Below are 20,897 nucleotides of genomic sequence, written 5' to 3' on the forward strand. Positions count from 1 at the left end.
TAGAATAGTTGGAAGATATCACAGGGGTCATCTAGTCCAACCTGCAATGCACGACTCACAGCTAAATAAAAGAGTAATCTGTTTTAGTGGTGGATGCTGGGGGGTTGAGGGTCAGAACAGCACGTCATATGGCTTTCCCTGGGTGCCCTACACTAGCCTGCTGTCCTCAGGTGTGATAGAAAATGATGTTCCACCATCAGTGTTGGAAGTACTTCTTAATCAGCTTTCCGGTTGGCTTCCGCACATGAAAATTGTGGAGGCACCATCTTGCCCTTTGACTCTGGCAGCAAAATTCTTGGAATGGTTCTGAATTTTCTCACTAAACTATCAGCAAGATCATATGTGTGCAGTAAGTTGTGAGCCGGCTTTCACATCAGTGAGTTGTGTTTGGTGTTCTCAACATGCTAAGTGTGTGTGTGTGTGTGTGGAGACAATGGTCCAGTAAGCTCTGTGCAATGGAAGTGGCAACACATTGCGACTGGAATTTATTATGGTTTAAATTTATATTGTGTCTTTTTGAAACCAGGCACCAAGGCAGTTAAAACAAAAGTAATATACAAATACAATACAGTGGTACCTCAGGTTACATATGCTTCAGGTTACAGACTCCGCTAACCCAGAGATAGTACCTCAGGTTAAGAACTTCAGGATGAGAACAGAAATCGTGCTCTAGTGGCGCGGCGGCAGCTAAAGTGGTGCTTCAGGTTAAGAACAGTTTCAGGTTAAGAACAGACCTCCGGAAGGAATTAAGTACTTAACCCAAGGTACCTCTGCATAAAAGTCAATGTAATGCAACAAATTAAACACACAAAAAACACAGTAAATAAAAACAAGAGCAGGTTAAGGACAGTCGCCAGCAACAATGCAAACTAGCGGTCTCTTTCCTTATTTGGATGGTGGATGCATTTGGCTTACCATGAGGTTCTATTCCCTGTACATGGGAAGTTCGGACACTTGTGGCTACAGGGGTAAGTATGCTGAAGAATTGCCTTTGGAGGGGTACAGACTAGATTGACACTGAACATTTATTGATGTTTAGCACACATGGGAAATGTGACATTGTGTCTGATCAATGGCAGGGGAGTTGCTAGGGATGCTGTGGGGTCTGCTGCCAATGTTGCTATGTTAGTAAAATAAAAAAGTAAATTATAAGTAAAATAAGTAAAATTAAAAAGTAGAAACAAATGCTATCTCCTTTGCTGTTGGAAGTACAGTCATACCTCGGGTTAAATATACTTCAGTTGAGCATTTTCAGGTTACACTCCGCGGCGACCTGGAAGTAACGGAACACGTTACTTCCGGGTTTCACCGCTCATGCATGCGTAGACATGGCAAATCGCCGCTTCAGGATGCGAATGGGGCTCCGGAACAGATCCCGTTCGCATCCAGAGGTACCACTGTATATAAATTCATACACTCGTGTTAGCCTTGGCACAACAATCAGCCCAGCATAGCTGAACCACAGGACCAGCCTATGTTTAGGATTGCAACTAAAGCGAAAGATTTGGGGATGTAAATATGACCTCTGCCAGGCACATACTGTTGATTTAGAAAGCCAAACGATCAACATGCAGTTTGTTTACACCTTAGTCTTGACTTGACTATCTCTAAAAGAAAAAAGGCAACATGTGTTACATAGATACGAGCTCACAGAAAGCAGACACGGCATCAGTGAACTTCAAAGGAGAATTTCTAGCTCACTCACTTGGGAGTTACAGTAGTTACATTGAACTCAGTGGGACTGACTTTTGAGTTAACATGCTTTTAGAATAGAAATGGGTGGAATTGTGGTTTGTTAATAAGATGTACACAGTAATTACTTTCCATAATAAAAGATACTAGGGCTAAAATATGTCTAGATATCTCATCCTACATTCCTGGAAATCTTGCTCCAAATCCAGATGCATCTGGGAATCAGTAGTGAGAAAGGTTATTTATGACAACATGGGTAAGGGCAATCTGCCCATTATTATTTCATGTATTCCACAGCTGAACCAACATTATGAAAAATATATTCTGGCACTCAGGCCTGACTGCAAGACCACTTTAAAAAATAGCATAAACAAAAGTTATCATAACCATTCGATAGCAGCTTTTTTATTAATTCCACCCAAAGTAGATGTGTTCTATGGAAGGCAACAAATTTTGGGATTACCATTTTATTTAACCCTTACATTAAAGCTCTTCAGCTGTAAAACATCTTCTTTTTACATAATCCAAGTTGTTACCCAAGTTTCTGAGAAGTGCAGCCCACTGAATGTGCATTTCATAGATTAGGGTTTATCAGCTACTTCATTACACAGTTACAGGCTCCCTCCTAAAACAGCTGAGTTTTTCTTGAAGGAATGGAATTGGTGTCTTGGGCAAATCTGACACATGCTCAGGGCTGGATTAAGATATTTAGAGGTCCTAAGCAATGAAAAGATTATGGTCCCCCCCTCCCCAATAATTCAAAATAAAATCCAGATCAGTAATTCAAAATAAAATCCAAGAGCTTTAGGAGGAAACCGATTTTCTAGATCCATCTCAATCTGGGTTTAGGCCCGGTTTTGGCACAGAAACTGCTTTGGTTGCCCTGTATGATGACCTCTGTTGGCAGAGAGACAGGGGGAATATGTCCCTGTTAATTCTCATCTCAGGAGTTTTTGATATTACTGACCATGGTTTCCTTCTAGAGCAGCTGTATGAGTTAGGGGTGGGTGGCAGTGGGGGAGCTTCATGCTCCTGCATTGGGGGCAGGATAGCAGGCGGGGCGGGGCTGGTGCGCATCCCGGGGGCATGGTGCGCCACCCACGGGGGCGGGGCGTGCATCCTGGGGGCAGGGCATGCCCAGCGCAGGGGCGGGGACAGTCACGATGGCACAGAGCTGTCAACTTTCAGATTTGAAAATAAGGGATCAGCAGCCTCGAAAATAAGGGATCAGCAGCCTCACCTGTCTTGGGGACAGTCTACGGGATATCTAACAATCCGAGATAGCAGCGGGAAACGGTGCTGGAATAAGGGACTTTCCCGCAAAAAAGGGGAAGTTTGGCAGCCATGCGATGGCACCCTACTGGGATCGCGCTGCCGGGGGCGGTGCGCATCCCCCCCCCCGCACTCCTCTTCCTCTGCCAGTGGTGGGTGGCATCACTTTGCGGTAGTTCAGGTCCTACTTGGATTGGTTCTACTTGGATTGTACACAGCCTGGCGGTACTTCTGCATCCTATTGCTGTCGCTTGAAGCTCAGGTGGCCTAGAGTGGAGTTACCGGCGATGGGTGCGAGGAAGTCTAATAAAGCCCCGCCCTGCCCCCCGTGATGCCTACTAGTTGATAGTTCTTTTTTAAATAAAATTTTAAATTAATTTAATTAAATAATTAAAATTAAATAAATAATTTTAAATAAATAAATAAATAAGCAAACCAACCTCAAATTCAACCTGCTTCGCTGGCGCCCTAACTAAGCACGTGCGTCGCCTTGCCTTACTGCGCGTGCTCGAAAGTCAAATCTTGCAGACCCAAAATTGGGGAACGGGAAAGCTACACCTGTTGCATTTCTGCCTACTGCAGTGCAGCTGTTCAAAGCAGCCCTCGCGCCCACAACCCTCCAGGCGAGCAGCGTTTTGTGAGATCGAGGCTTTGAATGCAGCAGCGCGTCCCTTGAGCCCAGCCCAGCCCTGTGTGTGTGTGTGTGTGTGTGTGTGTGTTTGATAACAAACCAGCGTGAGGGGCGGGAGATGCGTGCCAGGCGGGCAGGAACAAGCCGTAGGCCGCGCTTCGCCCTCGCCCAGCCCAGCCCGGCCCCAGCTGAGCGGGGAGGAGGAGGAGGAGGAGGAGGAGCCTCCCACACCGGAGCCGAGGCCCGACCAGAGAGGCGTCAAGATGGCGGCGTCCGTTGAGCTGGACTTGCAGCCCCTGAGCCTGGAGTCGCTGCCCACGGACCCGCTGCTGCTCGTCCTCAGCTTCCTGGATTACAGGGACCTCATGAGGTGCGGGGAGCCCGGCGCCCGGCGGGGCTTAATGCGGGGAGCTGGCGGGGCAGGGCGGCGCTCTCGGCGGCTGCCTTTGGGTTCCCTTGGCGGCGCCAGCCGTGGGGAAATGGGGAGGAGGAAGAGGAGGAGGGTGGCGGCTGCTGCTGCCGCCTTCTCGGGGGAAGAGAGGGCCATGGCGATCCGTCTCCTTTCACCACAACCACCACCCAAAAACAGTGGCGTAGCGTGGGGGGTGCAGGGGGGGGGCCGGCCGCACCGGGCGCAACATTTGGGGGTTAGGGTTAGGGGGCGCAAATCCACGGGTTAGGGGGCACAAATTACTTGCCTTGCCCCGGGTGCTGACAACCCACGCTACGCCACTGCCCAAAAAACCCATCAGTGGCGGGGCTGCGCGTGCAGGAAACAGCTCCATGGAGAAGCTCCCGAATGGGAAGGAAGAGTAGGGGACGCGAGGCTTGGGTTGAGCCGAGTGGGGAAATGGGGCGAGGGATAGCCCATAGCCCTGGTTATGGGAGCTGGGTCGATGGCCCTGCCTGTGGGGAAGCAGCCCACAACCCATCTCTCCCCCCCCCTTCCCCCTGCAAGAGCTCCTAGTTCTCTGGGCTGCTCTGCATTGCACATTTCAGGAGAGGCTCTTGCCGTGGGTCCCAAGTGGCTTCCAAGCTGGCCCTGCGCTGATAGACAGGTTTTCTTTCACCACAGCGCGGCTGTGTCAACAGGTGCTTGCTCTGGGCAACGTGCTCGAAGCCAGCCCTGCCCTAGTGACACCACATGGTGGATGCTTAAAATCCTCTCGGTGGCAGAGGAATAGATTGATAAGGTTTATGATATGGGGTGTGTGTCTTCCTTTGTGCAAGGTAGCTGGGGGCTGGACTTGATTGAGCACCACAAAGCTTAGGGCCAACTAGGTGATAGGTGAGTGTAACCATCTCCTGACATTGTTTTTTAAAAATAAAAAGTAACCCTCTCCTGACAATCAGGTAGCGAAATGCAGGAGGTGAAATTAAGCCTTTCCTTTTCTACTTCTTTAAACTCAGAATTGTCCCTTCCCAGGCTGCTTTTCCACATGCAATAGAAAATGTATTGGTTCCCATATATTTTCCCTTAAGAAGTGACCAGAGAAGAAAAGTAGCCCCTCTTCATTCCTCTGATTAAATTTGAAACCTGCTGAGGCTTCTTCTCACTTAAAGCAAAACCACAGGACTATTTTTTCTGGGAGATGCATTTATGTCTAGTTTGGCCCTTGACTGCACATACTTTAGATGAGGCTAGCATTGACAATGCAGCTTGGAAGTGGAACCTTTTAGTTTGAGCCAAGCTTGCAAAGTGCTGAGAGCGAGTTATTTTGTTAATGTCTGATCATGACAGCATAGTAAAACTTTGACATGTTCTGCATTCCTTGCAATGGAATTATTCACTTCCAGAATGTTTCTGTGACCCTCTGTTTCAAAACCTGAGATAATCGTGGAGCCAAAATAGATGGACCTCTCCCCTGAGGGAGTTTCCATATATTAATATAAAATTGACTTTAAAAGAAAAAGCCTTTGTTTTACTCTCCTTTGCTTTACAATTTCTTTAAAATGGCTTGTGGAGTGTCCCTAAATTTCCAGTTATTTGTATTTTTTGTGTTTAATGTTATAGATACTATAGTGTCTGCCTCAGTTTGTCTCTATACACTATGATCAAATCTGATGGTGGTGGTAAATATATTCTGCTGTATGTACTGTGCACCCAAATGACAATTCATAGTTTTTCAGTGTTAATGGAAATTCTGTAGGGAGGTGTGTACTCCATTGTATTAGGATATCTTGTTTAATGTGCTGAGTTTGACATCTGTTAAAGCCAAAGTTAAGCACAGATAATTGGTGTGCTTTATAAGCAGCCCAACAAAGCCTTGGCAGAATTCCCAATGGTTGGAAGATGGGACTTAAGTATCCCCTTTCCTTTCCTATGGCAATGATTCATTTATTTCATTTATTTCATCTGTCCAAAATCTATATGCTGAGCTCACCTTAACACCATTTAGTTCTTTCCAAAAGGTGCAAATTAATACAACAACCAAAGCTGAGAATTGTAAACACTTGGCAAAATAGCAAATACATACAAATGTGCAACATTACTGGGTTTATGTTACCATGATGTTGCCTCCGATATATGTCACAAGTAGTACAATTCAAATAATTTATACCAAATAGGTTTCTGAACATACAGTTGAACAAACTCTAAATTAACTTGCTCTTCCTGAAGTAGTGATTACGACATGAATTGAATCTCCTGCCCTGAGAGGTATCTCTGATGAGAATAGATGAAAAACCAAAGCTAATTTCTTTTAGCTTTTAAGATTAATTTTCTCCCTTGCCCTCTGCAGAGGGGCTAGGGTATTTTTATTTTTTTTAGCTCTTGCTCTCTATTTTTCTCATATTCATCATAACAAGTTGGAAGCTAATGCCCTAACTTGGAGAACTCCGGTTATTTGAAAATTTGATCCGTATCCAGCCCATTACCAAATCCAAGCACCAGTCCAGTTCCTGAACAGTCTCACTTGATTCTGATGAAATAAACAAAGCTGAATGTCATCAACATACTGATGACTCCTCACTCTAAATCGTCTTCTGATCTCACCCAGCAGCTTCATACAGATGCTAAAGAGCATGGGGTGGAGCACAAAATGAAAGTGTCCAGAATTCCACAACACAGCTGCCACATAGAAAATGTACAAAAATGTGGGTTAATTTAGAGAATTGAGTCTTAAAGATGAGTGTGAAATCATGTGTCAAATTTAACTTTAAAAACAGGAAATTCTCCAGCATTTCTGTACAAAGTACAAGTGCAATCATTACTGAACCTGCTTTTAGTCTGACTTGTAGAGAAATTTAAACTGACTTTGTATTTGCAGCTGCTGTTGCGTAAGCCGTAGATTAAATCAGTTTTCAAGTCATGATCCACTGTGGAGGAGGCACTGTAAGAAATATTGGCTTTTGTCTGAGTAAGTATGGCTAGTGTTTAATTTACATAAAATGAGAAAAATATACAGTTGTGTTACCAGTTTTCTGTCTGGTAAATTTACAAGTTTTTGTAACTACTTCTTGGATTAAAAGTTGTGTGCATTAAAAAATAAATTTTGAAATAGCTGGAAAAGTATGCAAGGATCAGCTCAATATGAAATAATCTGTTAGTAAATAATAGCTTCCTCCTGCAAAGATGCTAGGTGGTGCTGATTCTCTAGTAGATATACTAGAATAGCTTAGCTTGTCTAATTCGTAGGGTAGTTCTATGAAAAATGATGCAATATTCTTATCCCATAGGTTTTAATTGGAATCTAATTGGATATCAGAAAATTGTATGTTTGTGTTTGAGTTTGAAACTTGGATTAATTGCCTCTCATTTTGACACACAGTCACTTTTACAGGTTTCCTTGGTAAAGCATGCATGAAAATTCCCCCTCCCCCTTTTTGCTGGCCAGCCCTATGTTTCTTATGCATAAGGATTCTTTATTCACACCTGTGGCAAAGCCTTGACTGTTTTTGTGACATCCTCTAGAATGAATTCATAAATCATTAGCCAATTATCAGAATGGTATTTTGCTTTCCCTTTTGTAAAATCTTATTTCTGTTGTTTCTGTACAATATTACACAATTATGAGGCTTATTCTTCCTTCCTGCTTTTTGTGTGCATATTATTCAAAATTAAATACAACTCCAGCTGATTTTTTTTAATGGGATAGTTAAACACTTATGCAAATCCTGCTCATTGAACTGTAATCCAAACTTCTGAACTGGAATTTACCTTAAAAAATTGGAAATTAGCAAATGGGGGGGGTACTAAGAGTTAAAAAAATGCATATATGCAATATTCTTACTACTTATTTCTGTTTAGATATTGTTTTTTATCTTTTTAGAGCTGAGAAATCTCGGAGTTGGAAAGCAATCTTTATAGATACGTATGCTGATCTCGGAAGGTATATTCAAATTTATGCTACACTTAAAAAGGCCTGGGATGATTTAGAAAAATATCTGTTTCAGCGTTGTCCTCGGATGATTACTTCTTTGAAAGGTATTGTTTATAAGTTTGCTGTTTTATACAACTTCAGTTGTACTTGCATTTTCTCTCTCTAAAGTTATCGTTTTAGATCAGTGTCAAGTGCCACTTAATGAACACCCTCGATTATTTAACTATTGCCAACATGCCTGTTAAGCTGAGAACAGTTCTGTCCTCCCCCTTTTTTATTTTAGCCTTCTTTGTGTGTGTGTGTGAATCACAATAAATTGTGCTTAGCTGTCAATCTGGCATAGTGATCTAGAACAGGAAAAGGAAAACCAAATGGACCTCGAAAGCATAATATAGTAATGAGTGTGGTATTTTTCACAAACTGTTAAATAATGTACAGTATCTGTAAACATGATGAAATTAAGGAAAACTTAAGGACCCGATTTGTAGTGGGTTTTCTGACTTTGATTTGAATCGGTGCTAGCCTGTCCAGTGCGGACAGGCAAAACACTATTGAATTTTGCATTTTATTTTTGTTAATTCTAATTCCCAGTTTTGTACATAGGCAAAAGTGCAGCAGCAATAGAGTTTTGAAGAAGTATATATGAAAAGCACACACTGTGAGATTTGAGGAATGGTTTGAACAAGGTGTTCTTACCCCTGAATGCTGCATCTTTCCATTAATCATTCAGCAACTGGTTTGTTGAGGGTGGGGGTAGAGATGCTCCTTAAAAAACCAAAATGGGGTCCATGTGTGTGGATCTTTTCCCAGAGGTCTCACTGCTTTTCTGGAAATCTGAGAAGATTAGGGGGGGAAAGGAGAATCCCTTTCAGCTGCACTGAATTTCAAAGAGGTTTGCAAAGCAGCTATATGTCTCAATCTTATAGGCTTCTAGACAATGGGGGGCAACAGGAAGTCTTAACCCTAAATTCAGAGTTTTTTAAAAGCTCAACAAATTATTATTATTATTATTTTTAAAAGCATTTCATTGTACTTTTGCACACTAATGAAGTGCAGAAATGTTTTTCAAAGCCTCAGGATCAGCTCTTCCTCCCCCACTTCTCAGAGGAGCTTCTTCAAATGACACCCACCCCCCGAGTCTGGAACATGCCCTGCCCTTTTCCTGCCTTCTTGTGGGGGAAAAAACAATAATACATGCTTTTAAAAGTTTAATCAGTGTGCTAGAGCAGATGTGCATTTTTATCAAGCAAAACCAACCATATATTGCAAGTGGTCTCTTGTTTTTCTTTAGCAGCCAGTTTTGGAGCAGCTGTTTCGTTGTTCCTCTTTCCTTCACTATAGAGACATGCAAGGGGAATGTAACTCTCTAGTGCCATTTTAATTTCACTTGCAGCTGATAGTGTCTCAGCATTACTAAAAACCCTAGAATGGAAGCAGCCATACTAGGTGAGAATGATTGTTACTGTAGGCTTTGGAATACATGAATCTCTTTTGGGGTTACGAAGAGTTTGACACGACTAAATGACTAAACAACAAACATTAACACATGCCATTTTCTCTCTTATATGGCCCTTGAAAATTATTTATTTTCCTCCTGAGTAATAGTTGGCAAATATTTTAGCCACAAATTGCATAGGGCAGGAGAATCAGACAAAAACTGCTTCTGAGTCTGGACTACAGACTACTAGTTGGCCTTCCTTGTTTTACAACAGTGTGTCCCTATTCAAATTATATGTTGTGGCTTGAATTAAGACAGACTTCTATCTCTGGTTTGTCTTAAAAAGAAGCCCACCACTTTGGAGTACATAGGTGTTTTCCAAAAGCAAAAGACATTATGCTTTTCATGTAGTGTTTCTGACATAAGTATTAATGTCTGTTTCAGAAAAAGTAAACTGAAGGAGCCCTAGGAAAATATATGATTCTGAACACAGTTGTCACACCTGCTGACTTGAATGGGGCTTGCTAAAGAGGTTTTAACATCACATCTTAAATAAGTTACTGCAAAATGCATTGTTTATATTGTCTGAAGATAATCTGCTAAATGGTATAGTTTTTGAATGCTCACAGAGAGTGTTCGGGAGGAAGATCTGGATGCTGTGGAAGCACAAATTGGTTGCAAACTCCCCGATGACTATCGATGTTCATTTCGGATCCATAATGGACAGAAGCTAGTCGTTCCAGGGTGAGAAGCTAACGTTAACTGTCATTGCTAATTGGCAGTCGGCCGCTACGTAAGCTTGCACATACTTGAAATTTGTTTCTTCCAATGGTTAATAATGTCTCTCCCCCCCCTTTTCTTTCTGTCTTTCCAAAGGTTGATGGGAAGCATGGCCCTTTCCAACCACTATCGCTCTGAAGATTTGCTGGACATTGACACAGCAGCCGGTGGCTTTCAGCAGCGGCTAGGACTGAAACAGTGCCTCCCCTTAACCTTTTGCATCCACACTGGATTGAGTCAGTACATGGCTCTGGAAAGCGTGGAAGGCCGCAATAGTTACGAGATCTTCTACCAATGCCCAGTAAGAAAGACTTGTAAATAGACACTTTAGGCAACACTAATGCTACTCATTATCTTCAGTAGATTAAATTGGTGCAGTATATGTGTGTAGAATGCTTTAAAAAATCTAAAATCAGCTGTCTTTCATCTCTGAGCTACTTCCCACCATCCACAAAAGGCCACATAAATGTTCAAACATTCTAACTTGTGAAGGATAGGGGCTTTTAAATGGCAGCAATTGCTATAATTGCCAGGGAAGTGAAGGCTGATCATTAGGACCTGGAGCTGAGAGACAGGCAAAGCAGGGCTACTAGTGAAGAAGCTGGGGGTGTGATGATGGGGAAGGAGGATCTTGCAAGTTGATTAGAAGTTGCCTCCAAAAAAATGGGCTTCATACAAATGTGTCTAGTGCATAAAAATCAAACTTCACACTTTGAAATAATAGTAAGTTATTTATTAACACCCTATTGTTGATAGCGGTACATAAAGCACCAATTTGGTTTTTAACTACAGGAAGGGCCATAACTAAGTAGAAGAACTTCTGAAAGCTATCTAATATTAAAAAAAACACATTAATATAAAGACTGTTTCATTGATATTATAATTTCAAAGAAATAAATCTAACTTTTCAAGTTGAGTTTTCTACCAAATTTTCACAGACGAGATGGGAACATAAAGTGACTTGCACAGATGAAACACTTAATTTTGCTCTTTTTTTACTACTGGTTATAAACTAATGTTTTCCTGCAGCATTGTATGGTACAAATGTCACCTGTAAATCCAGTTTTTAAGGATACAAATAAAATTTTCCCTTTTTCTTTTAAAGGATCAAATGGCCCGCAATCCATCTGCAATTGATATGTTTATTACAGGTAAAAGTATTTTGGAACTTAAATGGGAAACAATTTAGAGAAGTCAATATGAATTGGAATATGTCTGGAACTTTATCCACTTACCTCAGCATGCAGCATTTGCTCATTCTAGATCTTTTGCACATTAGGGGACAAACTATATGTTAAACTGTGATCACGCGTAATATTGCAAGATGTTGGGAGAGTGCATTTATAAGCAGAGAATGAAAGTAAGCGTAACTCTTCAGGTGCTAGAATCCAAATCATATCTCTTGAAATCTACCCCCAAAGTTCTGTATTTGCAAGATAAGTATGGGCACTAGCACTGTATCTAAAAGCAGCCAGGTGGTGGAAGATAAGAGCACTTCCTTTCACTTCACTTTCATTCTCTGGCTTGGAGTGCCCTCTCTCAAGAGGGAGAAGGAAAAATCAAATCTTGGTTGCATTTGTTCAGCATTGCAATATGAAGTTTTGCTTGTTAAATTTTGCTGATACTCTGGGCTTCCGCAATATTTTTTTTTTTACAGTTTTAGAGGGGTAAAGGTAAAGGTAAAGGTACCCCTGCCCAAACGGGCCAGTCTTGCCAGACTCTGGGGTTTGTGCGCCCATCTCACATTTATTGGCCGGGGGCCAGCGCTGTCCGGAGACACTTCCGGGTCACGTGGCCAGCGTGACAACGCTGCTCTGGCGAGCCAGAGCCGCACACGGAACGCCGTTTACCTTCCCGCTGGTAAGCGGTACCTATTTATCTACTTGCCCCCGGGGGTGCTTTCGAACTGCTAGGTTGGCAGGCGCTGGGACCGAGCAGCGGGAGCGCACCCCGCCGCGGGGATTCGAACCGCCGACCTTTCGATCGGCAAGCCCTAGGCGCTGAGGCTTTAGCCCACAGCGCCACCCGCGTCCCATGAGGGGTAGCAAAACATTAAAAGGTGGGTGCACGCTCACAAAAAAAAATTGAGAAGCATAGTGCCTGTACTTTTTGCTTACTGTTTCTAGAAAGGAAATATAGTTACTTCCAATTGTTTTAAATGAAAGATGGGAAGCTAGGGATTATAGTTCAATGTGATGGTGGCGGCGGCTCTGAATTAGAGTAACAGCAAGTCTAGGAATGCTGGATGTCACATCTCCACTGCAAAGTGATGGGATGATGTGCAAGGAAGAAGTAGGTGTTAGAGGAGTGCTTAAGTCGTCTTCCTCGTGGGTCTCCCAGATTCATGTTTGCTGCATCAGCTGGGGAAAGCACTTGGTGAGAGGATTATGCAGCCCCTACCAGCCAGCTCACGCAAATTGCCTTTCATCCCATCTTTCTGCTTTGTCTTAGAGAAGTAGCAATCAGGGTTTCTCAAGCTTGCATTTTCTGCAGTCCTTATAGTTTGGTTTTTGGAGAAAGCAACTGCAGTAACACCATCAGACCCTCTTTTCATAGACCTGTGATATGTAATTGAGGCATAATTACCTTTCAAAGGTTATGGCAAATCAAAAATAGCATGCTCAGAGGATCAAGGATGGGAACAGCTTTGGGAAGGGAAGTTTAACAAATGGAACCATCTATGCACACACATCTCTCAAAGCTTTTTATTTGTGCTTTGCATTGGGAGGAATGATGGTTTATTTGTATTTTAAAAAACAAGAGCCAAATTCAATTAAATAGTTGTACCAGCATAGTTGTACCAAATAGGGACCCAGTGTGATGTGTTCCCTAGCACAACAAGGCTCCTCCTTTCTTCTTCCCCTGTGCTCTCCCAGTTGACTCTGGGGGAGGGGAGTCAGAGGGAAAATCCCAGAACAATTTATGGGACAAGAGGGGAAATAACTCCATCTCGTAAGAGGAAATGTTTGCTGATACCGAGATACTGAATTCCTCCTCCTATCTTGCTAAACGTAACAATGTATTTATTGCCATCTATAGTGAAATGAAGCTTCATAGTAAAATGGAATGAGGCAAGCTGATCTGTAAGGAAGTATGGGTATGGGACAAACAAGTGGGAACTTCCTCTTTCTCCCATGCCCCAGTTTCATTCAGATTTTTGAGTTATGGACTTAGATGAATGAGCAGCTTCCGCTAGTCCTAAACCTCAGCACTCTAGTGCTATAGTGCCTTACCATGTACTTGAGACTGCTAATGGTCAGAGCTAGGTGACCACCACCTGGGAGGTCTGAACTGTTCTTTGTTTTGTTTTGTTTTTAGTCATAGAATATGTAATCGGCATACTGGCCTTTTTATGACCTTGTGAAATGTTTCTCCCCCTTTGCCATTAGGTAGCTCCTATTTGGAATGGTTCACCTCCTATGTAAACAATGTAGTAACAGGTGGCTATCCCATCATCAGAGACCAGATTTTCAGGTATTATGGCTTTGGTTTACAATCTGTGGTATCTTATTAAGACAAAATGTAATAATCTTAAACTTGTAACAAAAATAAATTATCATCTTATAATATTTGTTAGACATGTATGTGAGAATGAGGTGGTAAAGCAAAGCACACTTATTATTTACAATAATAACATTGTAATGTTAGCAATACATTTGCACTATGTTCTGCAGAAACAGATATAGTCTAAATGGCATTAAGCAGGTGCAGAGAATGCCTTCTCTTATTATGGAGAGAAATAGATGCACAAATTGTAAGGTGAAAGTTGGTTTTATACAAATGAATTTTTCAGTATTTGTTTATTCTTTAAACTATCAGACAAGATAATGCCTTTTTCTTTATTTGCTAGATACGTTCATGACAAGAGTTGCGTAGCAACAACAGGAGATATTACTGTCTCTGTCTCCACATCTTTTCTACCTGAACTCAGTTCTGTACATCCACCTCACTATTTCTTTACTTACAGAATCAGGTAGGAGCAGTAAATGAATGCTGATTTTATCAGTGTGTTACTGACACATCTTGAAGCTTTCTTTGCTCACTGGCAAAATTCTAAACGACCTAAAATATAAACTAGTCCTTCCAAAATCACAATTTATCAGTGAGAGATAAAAAGTAAGAATGGGGAAATGCTGAATGCTTTTTACAAGACTGCACTGAAGTTACTTCTTTGCTTTTGACTTCCTTTTCTGTAGTGTTCTATAGAACATATTCTTTCTTCTAACATCTGTTCAATTATTATTTTTCCTGTGTAATAATTACAGGATCTAGATCTTCCCCCTTAGGGTAGTATTTCTTGGACAGTCAAATTGCTACATTGCTACATTGTGTCAGAGAAAAACATGACTCTTATGTCCCTGCTAATGAGTGTTGTTTGTAATGTGGTCAGACGAGTGTCACAACTATTTCCTTCCCCCTCTCAAGGCCCTAAAACAGTTAAAATATTCTGGATAGTATTTTAAGGAAGGTAATAGTTTTTGACTAGTGCTTTTGCTCTCTCACTAAAATGAGTATTTTGCCTAATTTTTTAGAATTGAGATGTCCAAAGATGCTCTTCCAGAGAAGGCTTGTCAGCTAGACAGTCGGTACTGGAGAATAACCAATGCCAAAGGTGATGTGGAGGAGGTGCAAGGTCCTGGAGTAGTAGGTAAGGAATATTTAAAGAATGTAACTGTTTTAAAAACAACAACAACAAATGCAGGGTGCAGTTAGAGCAGTGTTTCCCAACCTTTTTTGGGCAAAGGCACACTTGTTTGATGAAAAAAATCTCGAGGCACACCACCATTACAGCCCCGTGACGTCAGCGCGCAGCGTCACGCCGGGATGGACGCACAAAAGTGTAAGTTGCAATTTTTTCCTCTCCCCCTTGCCGGGGAACCTCCAAGCTTTGGGGGTGGGGGGGGGAGGAGGCAGCAAAGCGAGGCAGGAAGGAGAGCGCGGCTTGGCTGGGTGAGCTTTGGCAGGGGCAGGGAATGAGAGCCGCGAGGCGGGCGCTGCGGACGGAGGCGCTGCCCGCCGAGCTCGCAGGCAGCCAGGCAGGCAGACGGCGAGAGCCCCGCGCTGGGCGGCCTCTCCTCGCCGCCACCACCCCGCCTCTCGCCACCCGACTCGCCCGCCTCCCTCCAGGCAACATCTCGCGGCACACCAGGCAACTGGTTGAAAAACACTGAGTTAGAGGAACCTTGATCCTTTTCTTCTCAGCCATGATTCGAATCTAAGCAACCATCGCTGCCCCCGCTGTGTGGCAATTACACTTTAAAAAAAAAGGTTTCTTTGTTGCACCATAATTGAGGAAGGACTGAAAAAGAAGCCTGCAACAGTGGGATGAAAACAAAAGAGACATTCTCTCCTTTGCTTCCCTGCAACAGCACATGGAGAGGGAATGAAGGAGGGGAAGGCTTTCTACCCTTTTCCCTGCTGCTGCTGCTGCTGCTGCTGCTGCTGCTGCTGCTGCTGCTACTTCTACTGCTGCTTCCTTCAGCAAGGATCGGGGAGAAGGAAGGGGAGAAACATGTGTGGTGGGCAGTGGCATCAGAGCAGGATGATTTCTTGGGAGCTGCCCCAGACTGTCCTGCCTGTTGCTCTGTGGCTTATCTGAGGTGGCTGCCACACTCACCTGCTTGCTTGGGCTGCCTGCTCACTCGCTCTGTCTTCCTGCCTGCCTGGGCCTCACACCAACTGCCTATCAATAAGCCATGCAAACTGCAGCATGGCAGCACCCTTACAATTTTATACTAAAATTAAAATCTATAATAGTATAGATTGCTCGCTCTTTGTTTCTTCGAAGTCTGTGGCACAGTTCTAAGGGCCAAACTACACATTACAATAAACATGCTGTTTAAAAAAGCGTGCTTAACCTGGCCAAATTTATTGGGGCAAAGGGGAGTAGTTTTGAGGCCCTGCACTGAAACTTGTTCTCAGTCTAAATTGGAGCCCAGTTTTTGGTGAAAAACACTCCCCCATGACCATGGCTGATAAACTGCCAAATGTGATAAATATCACATTTGAGGGCAAATAGCAGTTAAGAGGGTGGGTTTGTTTTTGTCAAGAAACTGGTATGGGGCCTGTATTGGAACCAGTCTTGTGGCTGTATTTCTTTTAGAAATAAAAGTGACTAGTTGGAAGCACACTTTTTAAACAAGTTCATTGCAATGTTAAGTTTGATCCTAACTGAAGTATTTTTGGTTCCAGAGGTTGAAGTCCTCTGTTAACTTTGTTTCTACAGGAGAATTTCCCATAATCAGCCCTGGTCGGGTTTATGAATATACCAGCTGTACGACATTTGCCACTACTTCAGGGTACATGGAAGGATACTATACATTCCATTGTCTCTACTATAAAGACAGATTTTTTAATGTTACCATTCCTAGATTTCATATGGTTTGCCCAACGTTCAAAGTATCTACAGCACGCATGGTAAGTTAAAATTTATGTTTTTAGGCCTTAACTCTTCTCTTTGGTTTCCAGAAAACAATTGGATTTTGTGTTTAAATATAAATAATGATCTCCTTTTTGCATAAAACTAGGTTAATAGTTTTTAGAAGCTATAAGGTGAGTAAAGTAAAAAAACACTTTACCTAGTTTAAAAATGCATGTGCTCAAGTATCATACTTGCTTCTTTATCAATTATGAGCAAAAATGCAGTAAGGGGATCGATAACAACTTTCTCATATATGGGATTATGAAATGTGTATAAAGGTCCTGGAACATTTGGGGAAAGCCCAAGTAGTAAAATGTCTTTTCTGACTGCTTGTTTTGTTGTTTTTTGCTTTGTTTTTTGAGTAATGCTCAGTTTGGGGAAGAACAAATATATTAGATATATTAACAATTTGATATTGCCTACATATTATATAACTGCACTGCTGTTTATGTGCTAAATGAATAACATAAAATAAGTGGGAACTTATTGTTGGATAGAAACATTTATTTAGTTACAGCAGATCATTTGTTCTGCTTTGCTTGTTCAACCCTTGTCCATGTTGTCAACATACACATTATGTGCCTTGTCTTGAAAATAGTTTTAACATTGTTTTCCACAAATGACAGGGGATAGGACATTTTTAAGCATTCCAGGAAAGCTATTGTCAGAATACATGTTTTTATAGAAGAGTGTTTGGATGGGCATTCCACTTTTTAAAATGCACTGTCTATTTGGATATCTTATTTTAAAATTGAGCCTTTGACTGCTCTTACTGAAAAAAACTGTAGATGGAATACGGAACTTACTTTTAATTAGAAATATTTATAGACTGCCTTTATGAGTAGAACTTTTTGGCTTACACAAAAGTAAAAAGTTTTCAGTGGTAATATGATAAAATACCAACTGGATTTATATTCAGTTTGTCCAAAATACACTTGGCAAACAAATCATGTTATATCTTGGCTCCTTTTCTGTAAAATGAGAGTAGCATAGCCTTCCTATAGAGTGTTATGAAGTCCAGTGATATAAGGCTGTTAACCACTTTACACAATTGGAATAGGCACGTTTAGTACATTCTCCCAAGTGTTGTGTGTGCTACAATTTGCTAAGAATGGGTGAAATCCAACAGTGTCAGTGCACTTGCACAAACTCCCCTTCCTTTTCTTTCCTGCTGCTGCTCCCTGCATGCCCCCAGAATCTGTTGTGTCCACTGGCATTGTTTTGGATCTTGCCCAATGCCTACTAAAGAACCAAAGAAGTGTCCTACTGTCTAGTGTGTAATATATAGCATAATGCTATCTTGCATGGATGTGACAGGAATTTCAGCCCAGCCCCAGGCTTTCTGTTGGGTAACACTTTGGCAAGCTGTTGGAAACCAGACATAGTTGTATAAATGCCATAACAATTACAAGAGATGTTAAAGTATTTTACTTTTTCTGTGGTACTCATTGATCCTTTTGTTTGTTTAATGCAGCTTGATAAACATGATCACATTTAGTTGGGGTAGTTTTGCAAGGAAACTTTGTCAAAGAGCTTACCTATATTGCTTCTGTTCCTGCATTTAGGAAACCAATCATAACGAATGCGCGATGGATGAAGACGAAGACTCAACAGATACTGATGAATATGAAGACAGACGCAGAATTCTGGACATCCCTGTTCCTTCTGGACGTGGCCGTTGTCCACGTCAAACCTGAGCAAACTTCCAGAAAAACAAAACAAAGACCTATTGATTCTGCAGAAAATATTTCTGTGGAAGATACCATGTAAAAATATTTCTGAATATTAAGTCATTATTTGGCAGAGGAACAACTAGCATGAGTGCTGGTTCTGGCTTGCATCTGAACAGATTATACAAACAGGGTTCTCTTTTGTCATGTGTTTGCTTCTCAAGAGAGAATATGTTGGGTAGAGGTGGGAATACAGTAGTGTGGTGAGCTTTATTCTTCCAAACAGCTTTGCAGTTGAAAGTAAGCATTGTACATTTAAACTTCCTTAAAACCAGAATGGTGCTGCCCATTTTTCTTTCCGTTCCTTTTTTTAATTAAAGCAGCAAACAAAATGGAAAATTAGGCATGTCATTTTCACAATGATTTTGTATTACTATTTCATCTCTTGACATATGTGAATGAAATAACTGAAGTTAAATCTGTATAGCCATTGGGACGAATATGTATGTTTTTAATGGGACACTCTGAAATGTTTGAAAGGAGCTGGTCTAATGTTTTAAATCCTGCATCATGCGCCTTTTGGAACATGGAATATGCATATTGCCTACTGCATTTCTTCATTTATTATATAATATAAATATGTAAATAGTTTGATTTTCCTCTTCAACTGCCATTTAACTATTGTGATACGTGTTTAGAATTTTAAGTATAAACATGTTTTCTTGAACACTAAATGGTTTTCTTTATAACTGTCTCACTAAAAATGAAGAGAACTTGAAATAAGTCTTAACTGGAACATTTACATTGATGGGTATTAATATATATATATATAGCAAAGGACAGGTGAGATGTAGTTTCGTACAGCAGTTGCACCATTCTATAAAGTAGTGGGGGCTTTAGGCTGCAATCCCATACACACATACCTGGGAGTAAATCCTATTCTACTCCCAAGTTGACATATCTAGGACTGTACTGTTAAGCAGCAGTGGTAGAAAGGATTCACCTGTAATAAAACTGGAAAATCTGTCATAGACTTCTATGCCAGGATAGGGACCTGTAGGGACCTCCAGATGTTGTTGGGACTACAACTCCCATCATCCCTGGAAATGCTGTGGATTGAACCTTGGGCCGTCTTCCTGCAGTGCAGATGATATACAAATAAGCTGCAGCCCTTCACTGATAGTGTGGCCCAGATGTTCCTGCGAATGATATATAATTAGGTTTTACCAACTTGTACTTGGTACACGGGGGGGGGGGGTAAAAAGAAAAGTAAAATTCATAATTAAGAAAATATCAAATTGATACTCCTAGCTGAAGTAAACTGCAACTATAATTTCCAAAAAGAGTGAACTTGTTACATTGTGGAAAGCGTTTGAATTTTCTCAATGCCATAGTTGTATAATAATTTATTGTAGAGTTTGTATTATACATTTACAGCATAATCCAGTGTTTCCCAACCTTTTTTGGGCAAAGGCACACTTGTTTCATGAAAAAAATCTCGAGGCACACGACCATTACAGCCCCGTGACGTCAGCGCGCAGCGTCACGCCGGGAGGGACATGAATTGCTAGCAAATTACATAATCACCTCCTTGAGGGCTGGCTCATCTTCTCCGAAGGCAGAACCCCATTAATTAACAGCACAGACTCACACCATAGCCAAGACGAGGGGGGAAAACCTCAGTCATGCACAGTCATGCACATGTGGGGGCTAAATGAGGACGAAGACCGGGCAGAGAGCAGGGTTCAAATCACCCCACCTGGCCAGGACAATCCCTGGGTGCTCCCTTGGGCCACTCACCTGACCCACCTCGCAGGGCTGTTGTTGCGAGGATAACACGGGGAGAACCACGCGCGCCCCCGGGAGCTCCTTGGAGGAGAAAGCGGGCGATGAATGCAATGCACGAAATATATGAGAGGCGACCAGGTTTTGCAGGTGAGGGCCCCCCGCCAGCCTCCGCTTCCAACACCCGGCGCAATGACGCCGAAGTTTCCCCCCGGGCTCGGCTCGGGGAGCAGCGCTGCTCCCCCCGGCTCCCCTTCGCCCTCCCAGCTCTCTCTGCCACCCACTGGGGACCCCCCTCACCTGCCAAGTCCGGAGCGCCGGTGGAAGTTGCATGCATGCATGCAGGGCGCCGCGTTGCCATTGCATTGCACTGCACTCCATGCAACGCCTGCACGCATGCATTGCCTTGCCCGCCCGCCAAGGGGTCTCCCCGCGGTCCGATGCATCCCCTCCGGCGCGGATGCAGCATTGCAAAAATACCCCCCCCCCAACGCAGCCCTACCTGGGGGGCAGCCTCCGCCGCTCCGCCTCCGCGGGGATCCCCGGGCTCCATCCTGCCGCCCAATCTCCGCGGGGGCGCAGGCAGGCTGCGTGGGGTCTGCGCGGAAGAGCCCCTGCCCAGCCGGCCGCCGCGCTCATTCCATGGCCGGGAGAAGAGCGCTTCAAACAAAACGCCCGGCCCACCAGGCCACGCTGGGAAACGTAGTTTGCGCACCCCGCGCGGGCGCGGAGCCCAAGGGCGAGGGGACTACGGATCCCGGCAGCCCCCGCGCCGGGGATGGAGGGGGAGAGGCCGGGTGCAGGGATGGAGGGACGGGTGGGCGAGCGAGTGAGTGAGTGGCAGCCGCCAAGCCTTGGCCGAGAGCCAGGAAGGGCCTCCCCGGAG

General features: G+C 43.0%; 2 protein-coding genes across 2 annotated transcripts in view; one reads left to right on the forward strand and one right to left on the reverse strand.

The window, feature by feature from the left end:
- Positions 1 to 18,149, reverse strand: part of LOC309534759 (uncharacterized protein) — a 90,612-nt gene extending 72,463 nt beyond the window's left edge. Inside the window, exon 1 of the mRNA XM_082227102.1 lies at positions 18,095 to 18,149. The gene's annotated coding sequence lies outside the window, so the exon portion shown is untranslated. The remainder of the gene's footprint in view (positions 1 to 18,094) is intronic.
- FBXO3 (F-box protein 3) lies at positions 3,671 to 18,960 on the forward strand. The gene is made up of 11 exons (XM_082225877.1): positions 3,671 to 3,965; positions 6,865 to 6,954; positions 7,867 to 8,021; positions 9,985 to 10,099; positions 10,232 to 10,436; positions 11,241 to 11,286; positions 13,525 to 13,609; positions 13,986 to 14,108; positions 14,668 to 14,783; positions 16,362 to 16,552; positions 18,122 to 18,960. The coding sequence occupies exons 1-11, from the start codon at positions 3,859 to 3,861 to the stop codon at positions 18,251 to 18,253; spliced, it is 1,365 nt and encodes a 454-aa protein (XP_082082003.1). The 5' UTR covers positions 3,671 to 3,858; the 3' UTR covers positions 18,254 to 18,960.
- The last annotated feature ends 1,937 nt before the right edge of the window (positions 18,961 to 20,897 follow it).

The sequence above is a fragment of the Podarcis vaucheri genome (assembly GCF_965113315.1).
Source record: "Podarcis vaucheri genome assembly, chromosome: 1".
NCBI lineage: Eukaryota > Metazoa > Chordata > Lepidosauria > Squamata > Lacertidae > Podarcis > Podarcis vaucheri.

Bases quoted from the DNA above. Each gene is read 5' to 3' on its own strand.
- FBXO3 (XM_082225877.1), top strand. From the start codon at position 3,859: ATGGCGGCGTCCGTTGAGCTGGACTTGCAGCCCCTGAGCCTGGAGTCG. The intron at 8,022-9,984 runs GTATTGTTTATA...GAATGCTCACAG, and splicing joins GATGATTACTTCTTTGAAAG to AGAGTGTTCGGGAGGAAGAT. The intron at 11,287-13,524 runs GTAAAAGTATTT...CTTTGCCATTAG, and splicing joins AATTGATATGTTTATTACAG to GTAGCTCCTATTTGGAATGG.